At 33.6% G+C, this 22,998-nt stretch overlaps 3 protein-coding genes across 3 annotated transcripts in view; 1 reads left to right on the top strand and 2 right to left on the bottom strand.

The window, feature by feature from the left end:
* Positions 1-7,339, bottom strand: part of snx30 (sorting nexin family member 30) — a 35,185-nt gene extending 27,846 nt beyond the window's left edge. Inside the window, exon 1 of the mRNA XM_059358245.1 lies at positions 6,928-7,339. Within this exon, the coding sequence (XP_059214228.1) occupies positions 6,928-7,059 (132 nt within the window). The 5' untranslated portion in view covers positions 7,060-7,339. The remainder of the gene's footprint in view (positions 1-6,927) is intronic.
* Positions 7,340-8,381: 1,042 nt separating this feature from the next.
* Positions 8,382-11,839, top strand: LOC131992708 (SOSS complex subunit C-like). The gene is made up of 4 exons (XM_059358374.1): positions 8,382-8,690; positions 10,061-10,142; positions 10,272-10,359; positions 11,436-11,839. Exons 1-4 carry the CDS (start codon positions 8,666-8,668, stop codon positions 11,532-11,534), a joined length of 294 nt encoding a protein of 97 aa, XP_059214357.1. The 5' UTR covers positions 8,382-8,665; the 3' UTR covers positions 11,535-11,839.
* A 2,778-nt stretch (positions 11,840-14,617) lies between these two features.
* On the bottom strand, positions 14,618-22,760 carry LOC131992639 (uncharacterized). The gene is made up of 7 exons (XM_059358269.1): positions 22,482-22,760; positions 19,809-20,102; positions 18,454-18,793; positions 17,851-17,931; positions 17,324-17,503; positions 16,603-16,794; positions 14,618-15,242 (listed from the first exon to the last, which is right to left on the bottom strand). Exons 1-7 carry the CDS (start codon positions 22,500-22,502, stop codon positions 14,935-14,937), a joined length of 1,416 nt encoding a protein of 471 aa, XP_059214252.1. The 5' UTR covers positions 22,503-22,760; the 3' UTR covers positions 14,618-14,934.
* Positions 22,761-22,998: the final 238 nt, after the last annotated feature.

Raw genomic sequence — 22,998 nt, 5'->3', positions numbered from 1 at the left:
GCTTCAATACGGAGCAGAGAGGAGAGATGGATGAGTGTTATAATCAATACTGTGATATGGAGAAAGATATAATGGGATAATGATACTGAGGGAGGGAAAAATTAACTGCAAATTAACTGCAAATTCAAGACTTCAAAAAATGTCTCTATGCTCTAGGGTTGTCAAAAGTATCGATACTAAAACGTATCTAGAAATGACCAAAAAAAGACAGAAAATTATTTAAAAAAAGACAAAAAATGACACAAAATGATTTTAAAAAAGACACAAAATGACCAAAAAGACACAATATGACCAAAAAAGACACAAAATGACCAAAAAAGACACAAAATGACAAAAAAAGACACAAAATGACCAAAAAAGACACAAAATGATAAAAAAAGACACAAAATGACAAAAAAAGACACAAAATGACCAAAAAAAGACACAATATGACCAAAAAAGACACAAAATGATAAAAAAAAGACACAAAATGATTTTAAAAAAGACACAAAATGACCAAAAAAGACACAAAATGGTAAAAAAAGACACAAAATGATTTTAAAAAAGACACAATATGACCAAAAAAGACACAAAATGATAAAAAAAGACACAAAATGATTTTAAAAAAGACACAATATGACCAAAAAAGACACAAAATGACAAAAAAAAGACACAAAATGACAAAAAAAGACACAAAATGACCAAAAAAAGACACAATATGACCAAAAAAGACACAAAATGATAAAAAAAAGACACAAAATGATTTTAAAAAAGACACAAAATGACCAAAAAAGACACAAAATGGTAAAAAAAAAAGACACAAAATGACCAAAAAGACACAATATGACCAAAAAAGACACAAAATGACAAAAAAAGGACACAAAATGACCAAAAAAAGACACAAAATGACAAAAAAAAAAGATACAAAATGACCAAAAAGACACAAAATGACAAAAAAAAGACACAAAATGACAAAAAAAAGACATAAAATGACCACAAAAATCCTGGTGGTATCGAAAATGGTATCGAGTATCGGATATTTTCCTGAGTATCGGTATCGAGAAAATTGAAAATTTTAGTATGGTGACAACCCTATGAGGGAGTGAAGAATAAACTGCAAATTCCAGACTTCAAAAAATGTCTCTATGTTCACAAATTCCTGTTTACTCTCTCGAGTTAACTAAGATTGTGTGTTATCAGTTGAAGGAATGTGGAGGTGAACATTGTGTTTATCAGGAGAATTCATAATGAAATAAACCCAAAGATACATTTGCTACACAAGATACATTTAGAAATCTCACAAAATTCACTTATTGTAAGTCACTTTGGACAAAAGCATCAGCAAAATGACATGTAATGTAATATAATGTAAACATTTTAGTTCTTATGTTCTTATAAATTCACTATTTTACCTCTCACATTAAAAAAAAGTGTGTATGTGAGTAATAAAACTGAATGTGAGAGATGAATCAATCTTTCATTTCATTGAGCACAAAGCTGTGTTGGCAAAAAGCTGAATTTTGGCTCATTATGTGACTTTTTATTCATTATTTGCTCCACAGTTGTTATGATGAACTGAAGCCTGACAACAAAAAAAAGAAAAAGAAAAACAGGAGTAAAGAAAATGAGAGTGGATTCAGAGGAGATTTATGACTGAAAAACTAGAGGAATGTGTTAATGTGGGAGGTGAAAAGAAACTAAGATGTGTTTTATCAGTTTGTCAGTGAAGGAATGTGGAGGTTGACGTTGTGTTTACCAGGAGAATTCACAATAAAATAAACCCAAAGATACAGTTAGATATTTAATACACATGATACGTTTCAGAAATTTTAGTTCTACTCCATCAAATATCTTACATAGACCTGTTAACGTAGATCAGTGGTGTCAAACTCAAATACACAATGGGCCAAAATGTAAAACTTGAATAAAATCGCGGGCCAACATTGAACAAATAAACCTTTTAATATATACCAAACATGTTTTTGCTTTAACATTAAATATGGAACCAGCAACGCTTATAAACATACAATATATAACTAAATAGTGCAGACATGCAAAATCAAATTTCAAATAAAAAACACATCAATGTCATTAATTTATTAAATAAAATTAAATAAAAATCGTATGCCTTTTTTCTATTTGCATCCTTCTGATTTAAATATCAAAATAAACTTTTTCAACAGGTTGATAAATGTAAAAATAAAATAACAATAATAAATCTAGTATTAGCGGTTAATGCGCCGTATAATACCGGCGGGTCAGCTTTTATAGTACAATAATAATATAATAATTTGGTATTGCCTCGCGGGCCAAATAAAATTACACTGCGGGCCAAATTTGGCCCGCGGGCCAGAGTTTGACACCCCTGACGTAGATCCATTGGTGGCGGTTCTAGGAATTATTGATTCAAGCAGGACGAAAAGCATCATAGTCTGGTGGTTTCATTTGTCAGCCTACTTATGTGAAGATTATTATTACTTAATTGGAAACAAAAGGCAGCCCCAACGTATTCAAATCTTCTGACAGATGAGACATTTAGAGCTGGAGAAAATCAGATTCTTACTGAAAAATCAGGAATCAAAGTTCTATAGAATTTGGCAACCATTTATTGATTATTTTAACCTGAACACAAAGTCTATAGTATAGTACGTTATAGAAGTGCTCTTAATAGAAGGAATTATTTTATTCTATTTGTTTTATTTGAATTCCTGTCTGTTTATTTTTTTATTCCTGTCTCTGTTTTTTATTTTTTATTCCTGTCTCTGTTTATTTATTTATTTATTCCTATCTCAGTTTATTTTTTTATCCCTGTCTCGGTTTGTTTATTTATTTTTATTTATTTATTTTAAATTCCTGTCTCTGTTTATTTATTTATTCCCGTCTTTGTTTATTTTTTTATCCCTGTCTCGGTTTGTTTATTTATTTTTATTTATTTATTTTAAATTCCTGTCTCTGTTTATTTATTTATTCCCGTCTTTGTTTATTTTTTTATCCCTGTCTCGGTTTGTTTATTTATTTATTTTTATTTATTTATTTTAAATTCCTGTCTCTGTTTATTTATTTATTTATTTATTCCCGTCTCTGTTTATTTTTTTTTATCCCTGTCTCAGTTTGTTTATTTATTTATTTTTATTTATTTATTTATTTTAAATTCCTGTCTCTGTTTATTTATTTATTCCTGTCTCTGTTTATTTTTTCAAATTTTTTTTTTTACTTTTGAAGAGTATATACATGTTTGGGTACATATATAGGTATAATCTTTTTTTTTTCTTTCTTTTTTTTATTAATCTCTTACATCTGTCTACATTTCATTTTGAGGTACATAAGTTAATACAACTTAAATTACCTTTTTATGTAAATATGTATGGTGTCTGATATGTTTAATGTTCGAAATGAGGAAAAACAATAAAAAAAATTAAAAAGAGAAAACATGTTGTTTAGTTCTTATGGAATTTGTTTGGATGAATATTTAAAATATGACAAAAAACCCAGAATTTACTATATTCATCCACCATGGCGACACAATACTATAAATCATTATTATATTTATTCTAATGATAAGATATGTTTCTAATCGTTAAATCTGAAACTGGATTTGGATAAAAATGTACAAAGTTACAGACAATTATTACAGTATGTGCAGGATTTAGGATTCTAGTAAATATACTAGTAATGGTTCCCGTCTGTTAGCAGAATATTATAACAACCATTACCATTATTTTTTTAAAAGACACAAAATTACCAAAAAAAAAATGTAAAAATTATGTTTTTTAAAAGACACAAAACGACCAAAAATAGCTGCAAGATGACCAAAAAAAGATGTAAAAACGATCAAAAAATGACTCAAAATGACCAAAAATAGATGAAAACATTATCAACAAAAAAAAAAGACACAAAATGACCAAAAATAAAGTCATGGAAAAAATAAACCACCTTTTTTTCTTCAGTTTCTTGTTCATTTTAATGTCTGGTTCAACTAAAGGTTCATTTGTTTGGACAAATATAATGATAACAACAAAAATAGCTCATAAAAGTTTAATATAAGAGCTGATATCTAGACATTTAACATGCTTATTATCAATAAAACCATGTTAAATGTTTAGATATCAGCTCTTTAATTAAACTCTTATGAGCTATTTGTATTGAATATTAACTATAAAAGGCTGTCTGGTTCATGTTTATCCCGTTTTATCCGTTAAACTTTTCTCACTTGATGCGTTCAGGCCCATGAATGATCTGAGTTTCCATCAGCTGTCATTAAAATGTGCTGACAGATTGTTAAAAGACACAAAATTACAAAAAATAGATGTAAAAATTATTATTTTTAAAAGACACAAAATGACCAAAAATAGATGTAAAAATTATTTTTTTTAAAAAGACACAAAATGACCAAAAATAGATATAAAAATTATTTAAAAAAAGACACAAAATGACCAAAAAAATATGTAAAAATTATTTTTCTTAAAAGACACAAAATGACCAAAAATAGATGCAAGATGACCAAAAATAGATGTAAAAAATGATGTCTTAATAAATACACAAAATGACCCAAAAGATAGAAAAATTATCAAAAAATTACTCAAAATGACCAAAAGTAAATGGAAAATTATGTCTTAAAATTACCAAAAATAGATGTAAAAATTATTTTTTTTAAAAAGACACAAAATGACCAAAAATAGATGGAAAAATCATCAAAGACACAAAATGACCAAAAATAGATATAAAAAATATTTAAAAAAAAGACACAAAATGACCAAAAAAAAATGTAAAAATTATTTTTTTAAAAGACACAAAATTACCAAAAATAGATGCAAAATGACCAAAAATAGATGGAAAATTATGTCTTAAAATAAGCAAAAATAGATGTAAAAATTATTTTTTTTTAAAAGACACAAAATGACCAAAAATAGATTCAAAAATGATCAACAACAAAAAATAGACACAAAATGACCAACAATACAGTCATGGAAAAAAAATAAACCACCCTTGTTTTCTTGAGTTTCTTGTTCATTTTAATGTCTGGTTCAGCTAAAGGTTCATTTGTTTGGACAAATATAATAATAACAACAAAAATAGCTGATAAGAGTTTAATTTAAGAGCTGATATCTAGACATTTAACATGGTTTTATTGATGATAGTCATAAGATTCATAATCATAATTTAACAGCTGATATCTACCTCTTTAACATGATTTTCTCACTTGATGCGTTCATCAAGTCTAGTAAATATATTTCCACCTTATTAGAACAAAGGTTAAATTGTTAAGAATTCAATGTGAAAAAATCTTTTTTTTTTTAATCTTTACATGGATCCTGAATGATGCAAATAATGGATCTCTTGTTCCAAAAGGCTCATAAATGATGAAAGTTCCCATCAGCTGTTATTAAAATGTGCTGACAGATTGTTATAATATTCTGCTAACAGACGGGAACATTACCATAAAAAGACTCGTACAAGTTTGGGATTTTTTATCAACTTGGATGTTTTTGTCCTCTGTCTGTTCATTTATTAATAAAAATCTTCGGTAACCTTGTTGGAAGGACGTATCCCAGAATGTCTGGCTGGTAATAATTAACCGTGGTTGCTAGGCGGATCACCGCTCAGTAAAACAACAGCAGGAGGATAAAAGCTGAGATTTGTTTGCTTGGTCCATCTTTGTTTACACAGACAGATAATGATGTCAGCTCCTTTTTTATATAAAGTAGAATGAAAGAAATCTATTTTCTAACCAACATATGTGGAAACTGCAGCACATGTTAGTATATTCAAATATAAATATTATATAAAAACATTACTCATAGTAGTGGAACCTGTGTGTGCTTTAGTAGGATAATATAGGGCTGAGCGATATATCGATATGAAAAATATATCGATATATTTTTAAATGTGATATGGAATTAGACCATATATCCATATACCATATATATATAGTTCAAATTTGTTTTCTTGCTTTCTATATAAATGCTGCCTTTACTAGGGTTTGTCATATTTAGTTCTTTTGATAATAATTATCAATTTGTTGTTAAGTTGTTATTACACTTGTCCAATATATTTTTGTACACAAATGTACCTTTAGTTGTATGTAACTATATAAATAACAAAAAAGAAGATGTAAAAATGATCAAAAAAGACATAAAATAGGCAAAAATAGGCAAAAATAGCCAAAAAATTTCTGTCTTAAAAAAAAAAAAGACAGAAAATGACCAAAAAAATATGTAAAATTATTTTTTTAACAGACAGAAAATGACCAAAAATAAATGTAAAAATTATCCCAAAAGACAAAATGACCAAAAGTAGATGGATTTTTTTTAAAGACACAAATTGACCAAAAATAGACAGAAAAATGATTTTTTTTTTTTTAAAAAAAAAAGGACACAACATGACTAAAAATAGATGTAAAAATGATTTTAAAAAATAAATAAAAATACACAAAATGACCAAAAATAAAGTGATGGAAAAAAGTATGAGACCACCCTTGTTTTCTCCAATTTCTTGTTCATTTTAATGCCTGGTTCAACTAAAGGTTCATTTGTTTGGTCAAATATAATGACAACAACAAAAATAGTTCATAAGAGTTTAATGTAAGAGCTGATATCTAGACATTTAACATGGTTTTCTCGAAAATAATCATAAGAATCATATCATAATTTAACAGCTGATATCTACCTCTTTAACATGATTTTCTTGATAATGCTTAATATCAAGAAAACCATCAGCTCTTAAATTAAACTCTTATGATCTATTTATGTTGAATATTAACTATAAATGCTGTCTGCTTCATGTTTATCCCGTTTATCACTTTTCTCACTTGATGCGTTCAGGTTCCAGCCTGTAAACCGGTAAAAACCCAGTTAACGGTTCTCTCCGTCCCCCTGGTTCTGCTCAGACCCCCCGACCCGGTCCCGGTGCCCCCCCATCCCGGTCCCGGTGCCCCCCAGCGGACCCTACCTTGTCCCCGGTGTCCCCTCCGCCGCTGCCGGAGCCGGAGAGCGGCTCCTCGGCGGCGGACAGCGGGTGGAGGATCTCCGTGATGGGCTTCTGCCCCGAGCTGGCCAGGCCTCTCGGAGCGCCGACACTCATGCTGCGGGAGGCGGGGAGGACGTGGCCGGGTGTCGGGGGGGTGTCGGCGGGTAACGGCGCTCCGCTGCTCCGCTGCTCGGACGGTTCTTCTTCTTCTTCCTCCGCTCGGCTCTCTGAGTGGAGGTGTTGCTGTCAGCTGACTCCCACTGCGCATGTCCGGATGTGAAACTACACGAACTCGGATGTAAACATATCCGTCACGTGACCACAGCCGACCAATGGACAGCTAGAGATCGTCTATTGAGACGAGCAGTGAGCTGGTACTGAAACCATAGATATCTATGAGGAAAACTACAACTACACCTCAGAGGAAACTATTGCACTTTTTACTGGATGTTTATTTGACATAGGGCTGGGCGATATGGACCAAAAGTTATATCCCGATATATTTATTAATAATAATAATAATAATAATAATAATAATAATGATAATACCTTTATTTATATAGCACCTTTAAAAACAACATTCACAAAGTGCTTTGACAAAACAAACATGACAATAAAACTTGTGCAAACATAAGAAACCAACAATGAAGAAGAAAATAAATAAATAAAAATTATATATATATATATATATATATATATATAATTTTAAATTTTTTATATATAATTTTCATTTGTTTATTTTTTATTTTTTATTTTAATTTATATATATATAAAAATATAAAAATAAAATAAAATAAATATAAATATAAAATAAAAATAAATAAATAAATGAAAATTATATATATATATATATATATATATACATATATATATATATATACATATATAAATCATGACGATATCGATATCAGCTCTTAAATTAAATGCTTATGAGCTACTTTTGTTTTTATCATCATATTTGTCCAAACAAATGTACCTTTAGTTGTACCAGGCATTAAAATTAACAAGAAATTGAAGAAAACAATGGTCTAATAATTTTTTCCATGACTGTCACAAGTAGTTTTATCATATATTATATATTTTATTGAAACCGTTTATTTAAGCTTTTAAGCATATTTGAGCATAAATACTGTATAAGAACAGGAGAACCTTTTAGTGCACATTTAAATTAAATAAAACATATCTTGAAAAAAAAATAGCCTATGAAATAAAAGACGACAATCTGAAATAATTTATTCAGTATATTTACTAGTAATATATTTATTTTATTTTTTTGACTGTTCTGTTTTCACTTCAGTAAAGGATCTGGATAGAAAAAGCTCAGTGTCCTGCTGCTCCTCTTGTTTTGTTTTTTAAATAAAGTTTTTGGTGACCGGAAACAGTATCAGAGTGAGACCTCCTGTTCCTGTCCTCTATCTCCTCCCCAACAGAAGAACCGGTACTTGGTTGCATTCAGGGGAAAATGCGACTCATCAACCACATTTATTAAAGCGAGACTTTTATCTTATTTTAACCTTTTAGTTTCTGTTGCAACAGCAACTTCTTTGTTGTCAACCTAGCTTCAGTTTGAGCAACATTTACCATCTGAGGAGACTTTTATTGTTGTCTGTTCTCCACCAGAGCAACATTAGCTGGTGGGAGGAAGCAGAAACCGTGAAGTATTTAGATATAAATCATATAAATCATATCTCGACTTTGTTTTCTTGTTACCTGCACCAACATGGCTGCTAATCCTCCAGGACAAGGTGAGTTTTGTTGTTTTGGGACAAACTGTATTTGTGTTGAGATTTTTTTGTCTAAACCGATCTGTGACTCCAGGGGCGGAGCTACGGGTTGGGGCCCCCTGGAGACATGGGGCCCCTGGTTCCTCTGGAGGAAATACAACCAGACTGATATCTTCTGTAGTCCCCCTCCAACAGGGAACATGCAATCATCAGGCTGTGGTGCATGTCTGCAGAAATAAACTATATTGTTAACCTCTTACTATTCAAACTCCTTTTTATTGAGAATTGTTGGTTGCAGCCAGTGGGTGTTTAGGGGGAGATAGCAGGTCAACAATAAATAACACATAGAAGTGGTGACATCATCATAAACTGTGAACCTGAAGATTAATTTGAGATGCAGTTCAACCTATTAATGTGTATAAAGGGTCAGAACATTAATATGTTGCTATCCGAAGTCCATTTCTATGTTCAACTGGGTCCCAGAAGTTGTTGCAGCATTTTTTGGGGAGGGATGATACCATTTGTTGCACACATTTGGTGCTGAATTATGCAATTTTATTCATATCAAGAATGGATAAAACCTCCAGAATATAACATCAATATGCCAAGATCAACAGAGAAGAATCCATGCTGAGATTTGGTTTTAAAACTTTGGTCATTTTGGAGATTTCTGTATTTTCAGCGATTGGATGATGAACACTTCTGTTCTTCAAACTGCTGAGAAACCTTCTTATTCTCAATAAACTTAGGGAAGTTACACATCCTCTGAATGCTCCAGGTCTCTAGTTGGTGGTTGTAAAGTTTCATGAGGCTGTGATTATCCTAGAGGTCACAGCAGCTCATTTTATACACTGAGCTCCAGACTCAAGAAATGCCCTCACTGCAATGAACTGGCTCCTACTAACCAAAAAGACCTAAAATGAGCATCAAAAAGAAATACAAAATTACCAAAAAAGACATAAAATTAACAAAAACAGATGTCAAATTACCAAATCAGGCATAGAGTTACCAAAAGTAGCATAACAAAATAATAAAATGTCCAAAAAAAGACACAAAAAGGAACAAAAAAGGCATTAAATGACAAAAAAACACAAAATACCCCCCAAAACACCTCAAATTACAAAAAAAAAATCCCACACAAAACGACCAAAAACAGACATAAAATGATCAGCTGGCTGCTACTGATGACTAACATCATCCCACATGAAGAAAACTGAGCTTATTGGTCTTGAAAGTCTTTAAAAAATGTTTTCCCCTTAATATAACATATACCTTCATCATGTGCATTGACTCAAAGTGTTGCTCACCATTAGATGGATTAAGAGATGTTAGCTGATCATATTTATCCCTATTGTCGTCCTGTTTGTTCCTCTTTGTTTTTCTTCCTCCAGCGTTCCCTAACAAGGCTCGTCTGGCGATCCTGGCCGAGGTGGAGAAGGAGAGGAGAAGACTGATGACGACTCCTGGAGCCAGGTACACACCAGGAGCCTCAGTCAGCCTTGGAGAAGCTTTTCATGGAGGATATTTTAAGAGATAAACAATCAAAGTATACGTCAAAATGTATATTAAATGGGTTTCTTTGCCCTCTTTCTCGTCTTGCAGCATCTCTCTGTCCAGACCGAGTCTGAAGGAGTTCAGGGACAACGCGGAGCAGCAGCACATCGCTGCCCAGCAGAAAGCTGCTCTGCAGGTGAGACAGAAACAAACATATTGATGAACTAGAAAATTTCCTCTGGAGAAATTCTGAAAGGGCTGCGGGGGCTACTGCCGGTGTGTGTACACTATGATGAGATTCTTCACATAAAGTTACCTGTGTATGCATGTGTGAGGAGTGTGCTCGCTTACGTGCATGTGTGTGTGTGTATCTGTAATCACATCAAAGATCAAAGGCAATCAGATCAAAGCAATCAACTGAATTAACTGACACCTGTTAATGAAAGAGTGACAGCAGCCAGAGGTGGACAGACTAGAATTTCTGGCCTCGAACAGAAAGCATTTTTGGCAAAACCATAATACCTATCATTGATCCGACTTCACTTTGAGCGTCCTGAGTTCTTCCTGAACGTGTGCATATGGTTTTTTTTAAGAAAAATTAAAAAATAGCTTTGTTAGAGCGATCTAAAAAAAACTGTTCCATCTCCCTGTTTCCGAAATCTTCCTGCGTTTTTAATATGGGAGCCAATGAGGCTGTTGGTGGTGTTGGTGGATCATCTGTGCGTCCTACGCCCAAACTATAACTCTGACAGCTTTACCAGAGGATTGTGAGGGAGAAGACTAATTTTCCTACGTTTCTATGTATAAATTATTTCTGTAGAGTGGAATTTGCGGCCTGGAGTGCAGTTTTCAAATTTATTTTTTGACAGTTTTTTCTCTCCCTCTACACTCTGAGCGATGATGTCACACACTGTGACACGAACATTCCGTGCAATACACACCCATTATAATCTCAGAATTTCTCCAAAAATGATCATGGTCATTGAACAGGAATTGATAAAAAACTATATGACCTATCGAAACGTGGATTAATACACCGATACACAAGACTTGTGTCTACTGTTTAAAGTTTAAATGGAGTCTCTACGTTTAAAAATCTCCAATTGTTCTTTTTCGCTCATTTTTTTTTGGCCGTCCCATTAATTTCAATGCAAAATTTTGGGCAGTTTCGGCATACAAATAAACTTGCCTTGCCTTGCCTTAATAAAAAAAGGTTATTAAATGGTGAATTTGGTGATTAATAACAAACCTTTTGCTTGTTTTCTCTTTCAGCACGCACACACACACTCAACAGGCTTCTTCATCACTCAGGACTCGTCGTTCGGGAACCTCATCCTCCCCGTCCTGCCCCGCCTGGAGCCGGAGTCGTGACCTTTGACCTCTCGTTCTCCTGCTGACGAACAAGTTTCTCCTTTACGTCGTGATTAACGGACGCTTGTTTGTTTCGTTGTGAACGATCTCAGGAGAGAAACACAAATCTGTCATTCTGACATTTACCAGACGAAGAAGTTGAATTTAGGAAAGATGAAGAAGTTTAAACATCCTGGAAAACAAACAAACTCCAGAGAAACGTTCCTCTCTGCTGCCTTCCACCACACCGATCCATTAATGTTTCAGGGTTTTTACTGTTGAACGGGTTTGTATCGTTGTTTGGATAATAAAGTTGTTACATTAAAGAGTTTATATTTTGAATTTCAGTTATTTTTGGGAGTGTAAAATTGTGATCCGATTGCAAGAGAAGAAATGTTCCTTTAATGCTGAAGGAGAGATAGGAGAGGAGAGAGAGAGGGAAGGGGAGGAGGAGAGAGGAGATAATGAGAGGAGGAGGAGGAAGGGGAGAGGAGGAAGACGAGAAGGAGGAGGAGAGAGAAGGGAGGGGAGAGAGATGAGAAGGAGAGGAGGAAGAAGAGGATAAGGAGAGAGAGGAGGTGAGGACAGGAGAGGAAGAGAAGGAGAGGAGGAAGGGGAAGAGGAGAGAAAGGAGATGAGGAGGAGAAGGAAGAAGAGAAGGAGGAGAGGAGGAGGAGAGAAAGAAGGAGGAAGGGGAGGAGGAGGGAGGGGGGGAAGGAGTAGGGGAGATGAGGAGGTGGGGGGGGGGAGGAGATATGGAGGAGGAAGGAGAGAGAAGGGAGGGGAGAGAGAGGAGGCGAGGACAGGCGAAGGAGAGGAGGAAGGGGAAGAGGAGAGAAAGGAGATGAGGAGGAGGAGGAAGAGAGCACCGTGATTTCCACACCATGATGCAAAAAATTCATATTTCCTCCTGTTTTTAAGAAAGAAGGATTAACTTTATAATGCTCCGTTTTCAGTGGTTTATTGTAAAACAGCACACAGAACACGTCACAAAATAAATACAGCAAATTAACATGCAACAAAAAAAATAATGAGCCAAAGAACCTGAATACTCTAAAACTAACTACTGCTTTATTTACAGCAGAGACACTTCATTATAGAGTGGTTTAGTGGCCACCAGAGAATTAATACACTGTAAAAAAAAAAAAAAAAGGTGTTTAGTCTAAAAACCAGATCAAACAGTAAATCTGAGGGAAATGATCTTGCTGCATGGACAGATAATTTACCTTGACAAGATTTATTAAATTAAGATTATTAAATCTAGAAATAAGCAATTAACTCTTAAAACAAGATAAATTATCTAACACTTCTAAATCTAAAGTTTTTTTTAATCTTTCCCTCAGAATATTCATAATTGTTTTGAAATTTGTAAGTATTTTCATGTAAATTTACCACTTTAATCTGATTTTTTCCTATTTTTCCCATACATTTCTAAATAATTATGAATATTTGCGTGTTTTTCCATGTTAATCTACCAAGATTTCTTAAATTAAGATTATTAAATCTAGAAATAAGCATGTTGAACACTTAAAATAATAAATTACCTCTTAAAACAAGATAAATTATCTAACACTTCTAAATCTAAAGTTTTTTTTATCTTGGTAAGAACCAAATAATCATCAGGTCACTCTGCTCGGGCCAGTTCATCACTGCTGGCAGCTTTAATTTATCTTGCTTAAAGAGTTAATTTCTTATTTTAAGTGTTCAACATGCTTATTTCTAGATTTAATAATCTTAATTTAATAAATCTTGTCAAGGTAAATTATCTGTCCATGCAGCAAGATCATTTCCCTCAGATTTACTGTTTGATCTGGTTTTTAGACTAAACACCTTTTTTTTTTTTTTTTTTACAGTGAACTCACTATACAGATGCATCTCAATTCATTAGAATATGATGAAAAGTAAATTTTCAGTAGTTCAAATTAAATATCAACCAAGTATTGAGTCATATAGATGGACACAATAACAGAAAGAGAGAAAATGGAGAGAAGTCTTCAGGAATTTTACGGATTTTGTGTGTTTTTTGGTCATTTTATGTCTTTTTTTTGCCATTTTGCGTCTTCTTATGGTAATTTTGTGTTTTTTGCTCATTTTATCTCATTTTTTGGCCATTTTGCTTCTTCTTATGGTAATTTTGTGTGTTTTTTGCTCATTTTATCAATTTTTTTGGCCATTTTGCTCCTTCTTATGGTCATTTTGTGTGTTTTTTGCTCATTTTATCTCCTTTTTTGGCCATTTTGCATCTTCTTATGGTCATTTTGTGTGTTTTTTGCTAATTTTATCTCTTTTTTTGGCCATTTTGCATCTTCTTGTGGTCATTTTATGTGTTTTTTGCTCATTTTATGTCTTTTTTTGGCCATTTTGCGTCTTCTTGTGGTCATTTTGTGTGTTTTTTGCTCATTTTATCTCCTTTTTTTGGCCATTTTGTGTCTTCTTATGGTCATTTTGTTTCTTTTTTTGGCCATTTTGCTTCTTCTTATGGTCATTTTGTGTGTTTTTTGCTCATTTTATCTCTTTTTTGGTCAATTTGTGTCTTTTTTTCCTTTATGGAGTGATGTTGATAAATGAACACGAGTCACCTCTTTAGTTCAAAGTCAGATTTACATATTAAATAGACTTTTTAAAAATTGGTCTTTTGTAATAGAACCTTTTTTTTGAGACACTGAATTTTAGGTCTTCATGATAAATTAAAGCCATAATCATTATAATTAGAATAAATAAAATAAAATAAGACATGACATGTTCCATTCTGTGTGTAATGGATCTATAGAATGTGTTTTAACTTTCACTTTTTGAATTGAATTACTGACATGAATAAACTTTCTATGATATTCTAATTTTGCTCCATTTTCAGTGGTTTATTGTAAAAAAAACACACAAAATTGAATTTAATTTGAATTTAATTACTGACATAAATAAACTGTCTTTTTTTTGTAATTGTGTCTTTTTTTGGTAATTTTGTGTCTTTTTAAGTCATTTTGTGTCTTTTTTTGGTAATTTTGTGTCTTTTTTGTCATTTTGTGTCTTTTTTTAATCATTTTGTGTCTTTTTGGTCAGTTTGTGTCTTTTTAGTCATGTTATGTCTTTTTTAGTCATTTTGTGTCTTTTTTAGTCATTTTGTGTATTTTTGAATGAATAAACTTTTCTATCATATTCTAATTTTGCTCCATTTTCAGTGGTTTATTGTAAAACAACACACAAAATTGAATTGAAATAGAATTTTTGAATTGAATTACTGACATAAATAAACTTTTCTACCATATTCTGATATTTTTTAGATGCAGCTGTATTATATAGAAGGCAGACAGATTTCCTCAGCAGCAGAAATGTGGCAGTAAAACAACAAATAACACATGTTCCTGTAGAATGAGAGCGTCCAGGCCTGGCCTCCTGTTCTAATGTCCAGCCGGTCCCCGTACTGTCACTTGGACACGATGGGCAGCAGTTCTCCTTTGGCCTTCATGGTCTTGATCTTGGCCCGGATGTTGTCGTCCATGGCCTGTTTGCAGCGGTGGGAGTAGTGGGCCAGCGTCTCCTCCTTCTCGTCCCAGGGCGCCAGGCCGTGGAACACCTCCGGCGCCGCCAGGCTCAGCTCGGCGATGGCCGCCGTGCGGGAGATGGTGTTCCGATCCACGCCGACGCGGTCGAAGGCCACCTTCATGGAGACGCTGCGGCGAAACTCCTGCAGCGCCGCCATGTAGCGCGCTATCACCCCCACCACGTTCTTCACTGGAGGAGGAGGAGGAGCAGGAGGAGGAGGAGCAGGAGGAGGAGCAGGAGGAGGAGGAGGAGGAGGAGACAACAGGGTCAATGTTCAGGAAGAAACCTCTCATTCTGCTCTACTGGGGCTTTTTTTAATTGTGCAATAATACAATACAGTGACATAGACAGACAGGGAGTGAATATTAAACAATATAATAAAAATAAACCCAAAATAATGGTACCTCTGTGTGTGTGTGTGTGTCTGTGTGTGTGTCTGTGTGTGTGTGTGTGTGTGTGTGTGTGTGTGTGTGTGTCTGTGTGTGTGTGTGTGTGTGTCTGTGTGTGTGTCTGTGTGTGTGTGTGTGTGTGTGTGTGTGTGTGTGTGTGTGTGTGTGTGTGTGTGTCTGTGTGTGTGTGTGTGTGTGTGTGTGTGTGTCTGTGTGTGTGTCTGTGTGTGTCTATGGCTGTGTGTGTCTGTGTGTGTGTCTGTGTGTGTGTGTGTGTGTGCGTGTCTGTGTGTGTGTGTCTGTGTGTTTCTGTGTGCGTGTGTGTGTGTCTGTGTGTGTGTGTCTGTATGTGTGTGTGTCTGTGTGTGTCTGTGTGTGTGTGTGTGTGTGTGTGTGTCTGTGTCTGTGTGTGTGTGTCTGTGTGTGTGTGTGTGTCTGTATGTGTGTCTGTGTGTTTCAGTTATAAATCTAGCAGTTAAGTATTAATATATGATAATAAATATTGTGTATCATTATTAGGCAGAGAAAGTGGTACTACTAAAATGTAAATAGAATAATATATATATATATATATATATGTGTGTGTGTGTGTGTGTCTTTTCGTTCTTTCTTGTGTCTTCTTTTAAGTCATTTTGTGTCTTTTTTTGGTCTGCTTTGTTTTTACGTCTGGATGTGATGAAGAAGCCATGCTTTGGCGCTTTTGGAGACTCCAGAGGGTTAAAAACAATAAACATATTGTTTAAAAAAATTTCAATAGCTGTCCTTTTTTAATGTCTATGCTTTAGGTTTTTTTAGGCATTTTCTATCTGCTTTGTGTAGCAGAGTGGTTCTTCAACCCAGTTAGAGAGTTAACAAGGGATTTTACAACTGTAAATGTAATTGGCTACAGCAAGTTATTGAAATTTAAGTGATATATGTGTTCAAATACAAATCACAAGTCAAAACAGCGCTAAATTTGGCTGAATAAGTCCTTTTTGATGCTGATACTTTTGTACTTTTACTCCAGTAAGTTTTGAATGCAGGACTTTTTATTTGTAGTGGATAACTTCACAGTGTGGTTTTAATACTTTTACTAAAATTAAGGGAACTCAATATTTTCCCACCACTGTTTATAAGCACAATATAACGCTGTTAACCCCCCTGGTCGTGTGGTTCCTTACTCCTGACTCGGGGGTTCTCTCCGTCCCGGTTCCTCTTGGTCTTCAGGCTGCGGTGGCGGTCCAGGAGGTGCAGCTCCACCTCCTCAAAGGAGTCGAAGAGCGTCGGCGTGTCGAAGCCTCCCACGTCGTCAGAGGACGCCATGTGGGAACTTCCTGCTTCCATCTGATTGGAGGAACAAGGCCACCTCTTCTCTGGAGCCACAGAGAGAAATAATCACTCATCTTCAGTGACTTGTACCAGGAGAACTTGACTATGATGGCATATTAGGGCATATTAAGTATGAATAAAAATACAAACCTTGAGAAAAAAGTTGCAAATTTACTAGCTTAAAGTGGCAAATCTGCACGAAAAAAGTCACAGATTTAAGAGATTTAAAGTGGCAAATCTGCGAAAAAAATTGCAGATTTACGAGAAAAAAGTGAAAAAAAAAAAATCTTGCAGATTCACCACTTTTAATCTCATAAATCTGCATGTTTTTTTCTCGTAGATTTGACACCTTAATCTCGTAAACTTTTTTCTCAAAATATTACCCCCCTCATTCCACAGTCCACATTCTGGCTGTATGTAATATCCTCCAATATATATATATATATATATGAAATTTGGAATTTGCAAGTATTTCAATGAGTGCACTATTATATGCGAGTTCATTTAAAAGTCCCAATAAATTGCGCACTACTTTTCACTCTAGTAATATTTCCTTTCAAAATAAAGCTCCACCTGGCCGCAGCTTGTCCTGCAGGAAGTCACAGATGAGCTCAGCCTTCTTGGTGACTTCGTGCTGCAGCAGCTCTTTGTCCTGCTTCAGGCTGGAGATCATCTCCGCCATCTGCTGGGTACGGCTTCGTTCTGCACACAGCAACGCCTGCAGCTTCTCCAGCTCCTCCTGCTGCCCCAAACCTTTAAATAAAGGACAGAAAGGGTGAGATAAACAGGAGAACCTTTATATAAGAGACAGAAAGAGTGAGCTACAGGACGCCAGAACGCTACAGGGACGTCTAAAACAGGAGAATATCAGGAAAAAGTTCAAGATTTGTTGTCAGTCATTTCAGAAAGTGAAACTCATACATTATAAAGATTCATTACACATAGAGTGAAATATTTCAAGCCTGTTTTTGTTGTAATTTTCATGATTCTGGCTTAGTTTTTCCAATATTCTATTTTTTTCAGATGTACCTGTAGATGCAAACACATACACACACACACTGGGTTTGTATTTAACTTTAGAGGAGAGGATCAAAGTAAACCTGCTGTCTTCTCTGTAGTCTCTGTGGCGGAGCTGCATCTCTCAGCCTGGTCAATGGTCCCTGTCACGCAGCTCCCTGCTCCTATCAGCAACAAGAAGACACAAAATGACCAAACAGACATAAAAAGACACAAAATTATCAAAAGTAGACACAAAATTACAAAAAGACAAAAAAATGACCAAAAAAAGACAAAAATGAACAAACATAAAACGACACAAAAAAAGACACAAAAGGATAAACACAAAATGACCAAAAAAATACACAAAATGAACAAAACAGAAAAAAAAAAGACACAAAATGATAGAAAAAATACACAAAAAGACCAAAAAGAGACACAAAATGAACAAAACAGACATAAAAAGACACAAAAAACCCCAAAAGACAAAAGAAAAGACACAAAATTATCAAAAAAAGACACAAAACAACACAAAATGATAAAAAAAAGACACAAAGAGACACAAAATGTCCAAAAAAGACACAAAATGAACAAACAGACATAAAACGACACAAAAAAGACACAAAATGACCAAAAAAACGACACAAAAAAGGACCAAGAAAGATACAGAATGGGCCTGGTGGTGGAGGTCCCTGTGGTGCAGCTACCTGCTCCTATCAGCTCCGTCTTCGGCTCCTCTGCTGCTCCGTGTGTGTGTGTGTGTGTGATCTGTGTGTGTGTGTTTGTAGAAATGAAGACAGCGTCTGTCTCTGTGTTAGCAGCAGAGTTATTATAATCCTCTGCAGACGTTTCCTCCTGTTTGATCTTCTTCCCACTGGCTCCTCCTCCTCCTGAGGCCCCGCCTCTCTTCCTGGAGGGGCGGGGCTCGTAGTCGCCGTCTTCGTCTGTAGCCGACGAATCACAACCATCAAACATGCGGCTGGTGAACTCCTCCGCCTCCGACGCCGCCTCGCTGCCGGAGAGGTCACATGACGCCCTCACTGTCACCTGGAGGGGAAGTTTATTCATTTATTGATTTATTTATTTGCACACTTATAATAATATAAAATGACAAAGATAATAAATAATGTAAAGTGCAGGAGAGGCAGGAAATTCAGATGGGATTATTTATTTAAATCCTCCAACTAAAATTTCATAATCATAATACTTCTTAAAGTAAAACCACTTTTTATGTAACTTCTATGGCTCACGTCGTTCTCGTCACTACTTCACTATCAGCATTTAGAAAACAAAGACAGAAAAAAACGACCAACAAGACATAAAGTCATCAAAAAATACACAAAATGATAAAAAAAGACAAAATGAGCAAACAGACATAAAATTATAAAAACGACACAAAATTACAAAAAAGACACAAAATTATAAAAAAGACAAAAAAGACAAATGATAAAAAGACATAAAAAGACACAAAAAGACACAAAATGAACAAAAAAAGAGATACAAAATGAACAAACAGACACAAAATGACCAAAAAAGACACAAAATGATCAGAAAAAGACACAAAATGCTAAAAAAAGACACAAAATTACCAAAAAAAAGACACAAAATTACCAAAAAAAAGACACAAAATTACAAAAAAAGGACACAAAATGAACAAACAGACATAAAAAGACACGAAAAAGACACAAAATTACCCAAAAAAGACACAAAATTACCAAAAAAAGACACAAAATGAACAAACAGACATAAAAACACACAAAAAAGACACAAAATTACCAAAAAAGACACGAAATGATAAAAAAAGGACACAAAATTACAAAAAAGACACAAATTGACCACAAAATGATCAAAAAAAGACCAAAAAACCCCCAAAATGACCAAAAAAAGACACAAAAAGATAAAAAAAGACACAACCTAGATGGGTTTATTTAAAGCCTCAACCTAAAATGTCATAATTTCATAGTTATAGGTTAGTTATAAGAAAGTAATAAACTGATAATAGAAAAAAACACATGTATAACATCAACAAAAACTTATAAGGCACCTTAGCTCCAGACTTTACCTTATTGGCGGGACTCCGACCAACGAACCTGTCCTGGCTGCTGTTAGCTGAGATGTTGTTGTTGATGTTGTTGTTGTCGTCACTGAGGGGCCAGTGGTAGGCGTGGCCGGCTCCACAGCTCCACGCAGCCACGCCCACGCTGTTGCCATGGGGACCAGGTGTCTCAGGTGAGACACATGCCAGGTGCTGCAGGTTGGGGATGAGGCTGCAGATGGTGCCGTGGCTGTGAGCCCAGCGGACCAGTTTACACAGACTGTCGGGAGAGGTCTGGACCGACTCGGACATGATACAAACCTGGAGGAGAGAGAGAGGAAAAGTGTCTATCTATAACCTGAGAATATATATACAAACCTGAGAATATATATACAAACCTGAGAATATGTACTAAAAGTCTGAGAATATATATTAAATGGTCTGAGAATATATATTAAAAGGTCTGAGAATATATGTAGAAACCTGAGAATATATACTAAAAGTCTGAGAATATATGTAGAAACCTGAGAATGTATATTGAAACTTGAGAATATATATGGAAACCTGAGACTATATATTAAAAGTCTGAGAATATATATTAAAAGGTCTGAGAATATATATTGAAACCTAAGAATGTATATTAAAAGGTCTGAGAATATATATTAAAGGTCTGAGAATATATATTAAAAGTCTGAGAATATATATTAAAAGGTCTGAGAATATATATTGAAACCTGAGAATATATATTAAAGGTCTGAGAATATATATTGAAACCTGAGAATATATATTTAAAGTCTGAGAATATATATATATATATATATAGAGTCTGAGAATATATATTAAAAGTCCTGAAAATATATATTAAAAGTCCTGAGAATATATATTAAAAGTCTGAGAATATATATTAAAGGTCTGAGAATATATATTAAAAGTCTGAGAATATATATTAAAGGTCTGAGAATATATATTTAAAGTCTGAGAATATATATATAAAGTCTGAGAATATATATATATATATATATATATAAAGTCTGAGAATATATATTAAAGGTCTGAGAATATATATAGAAACCTGAGAATATATATTAAAAGTCTGAGAATATATATTAAAGGTCTGAGAATATATATTAAAGGTCTGAGAATATATATTAAAGGTCTGAGAATATATATTAAAAGTCTGAGAATATATATAGAAACTTGAGAATATATATAGAAACCTGAAAATATATATTTAAAGTCTGAGAATATATGTTGAAACCTGAGGATAATAATAATACCTTTATTTATTTAGCACCCTTAAAAACAGCTTTCACAAAGTGCTTTGACAGAACAAGCATGAATAAAACTACTGCAAAAATAAGAAACCAACAATGAAGAAGAAATAGAAATAAAAATGATATATACATATGCATATAAATACACACACACACACACATATATACTACATATATACATATACACATATATATAGATAAACATATATATACGTATATGTATATATACATACATATATACACATATACATACACACACACACACACACACACACATATATACTACATATATACATATACACATATATATAGATAAACATATATATACGTATATGTATATATACATACATATATACACACACACACACACACACATATATACTACATATATACATATACACATATATATAGATAAACATATATATACGTATATGTATATATACATACATATATACACATATACATACACACACACACACACATATATACTACATATATACATATACACATATATATAGATAAACATATATATACGTATATGTATATATACATACATATATACACACACACACACACACACACACATATATACTACATATATACATATACACATATATATAGATAAACATATATATACGTATATGTATATATACATACATATATACACATATACATACACACACACACACACACACACATATATACTACATATATACATATACACATATATATAGATAAACATATATATACGTATATGTATATATACATACATATATACACACACACACACACACACACACACACACATATATACTACATACATATACACATATATATAGATAAACATATATATACGTATATGTATATATACATACATATATACACATATACATACACACACACACACACACACACATATATACTACATATATACATATACACATATATATAGATAAACATATATATACGTATATGTATATATACATACATATATACACATATATATACATACACACACACACACACACACACACACACACATTCCACACAAGTTAGTGTGACCTACATCACATGATTCTGATTTCCTGAGTCTGTTAAAATATTTATAGAATAGATATTCTCAGGTTTCTATATATATTCTCATGTTTTTAATCCATATATGTAATATTTCTTGAACGGCTTGTCATACGTATTGGAGGTATTTGTTTTTTGGTTTTCCATTAGAACGAAATAAACAGATATTTGTAGTGTGTTTCAGTGTTTATGTTGAGGAGCTTTTCAGCCCTTTTAGTCGCTATCAAACGCTGCTGTAACCATAGAAATCTATGGTGAGAACGACGTCAGTTAACCCTCATTAACCCTAAACAAAGGGTTAACAAAGCTCCAGAACAAAGCTGTGACAGTTATCAACATGTCTCATATTTACCTTCTTTTTATTCCTCCACATTAAAACATTCCGTGTGTGAGTCCAGCAGCTTCACATCATCACATCTTCCTCCTTTATTCCGCTTCAAACCGACGCCGCCATTACTGTTGTTATGGCGCTAATAATAATAATGTTTTTAATGGAATATAGTAATATCACAAGACGTGCAGCATTTGTTTGATTATGACATTCTTTGTCTGTGGAGATTAACATCGTCAGGATCCGACGGGGAAGTCTCTTTACTGCCACCAGCAGGCCGGGAGGAGGTACTGCAGGCTCCTCCCACTCACATATACAACACTGCCCTCTAGTGGCCGGAGGGGGTACTGACACATTATTATATTATATTATATTATATTATATTATATTATATTATATTATATTATATTATATTATACTGTGTTATATTATATTATATTATATTATATTATATTATATTATGTTATGTTATGCTATGTTATGTTATGTTTTATTTTATCATACTATACTATACTATACTACACTATATTATATCATA

This window comes from Centropristis striata, chromosome 19 (assembly GCF_030273125.1).
Source record: "Centropristis striata isolate RG_2023a ecotype Rhode Island chromosome 19, C.striata_1.0, whole genome shotgun sequence".
In the NCBI taxonomy this organism is placed as follows: domain Eukaryota; kingdom Metazoa; phylum Chordata; class Actinopteri; order Perciformes; family Serranidae; genus Centropristis; species Centropristis striata.
The sequence above is the reverse complement of the archived record's forward strand: the minus strand, read 5'-3'. Positions and strand labels throughout refer to the sequence as shown.

Bases quoted from the DNA above. Each gene is read 5' to 3' on its own strand.
- LOC131992708 (XM_059358374.1), top strand. From the start codon at position 8,666: ATGGCTGCTAATCCTCCAGGACAAG. The intron at 10,143-10,271 runs GTACACACCAGG...CTCGTCTTGCAG, and splicing joins ATGACGACTCCTGGAGCCAG to CATCTCTCTGTCCAGACCGA. The intron at 10,360-11,435 runs GTGAGACAGAAA...TTTCTCTTTCAG, and splicing joins AGCAGAAAGCTGCTCTGCAG to CACGCACACACACACTCAAC.
- LOC131992639 (XM_059358269.1), bottom strand. From the start codon at position 22,502: ATGTGGAGGAATAAAAAGAAG. The intron at 18,794-19,808 runs GTAAAGTCTGGA...CTTCCCCTCCAG, and splicing joins GTCGGAGTCCCGCCAATAAG to GTGACAGTGAGGGCGTCATG. The intron at 17,932-18,453 runs GTAGCTGCACCA...TGTTGCTGATAG, and splicing joins GACGGAGCTGATAGGAGCAG to GAGCAGGGAGCTGCGTGACA.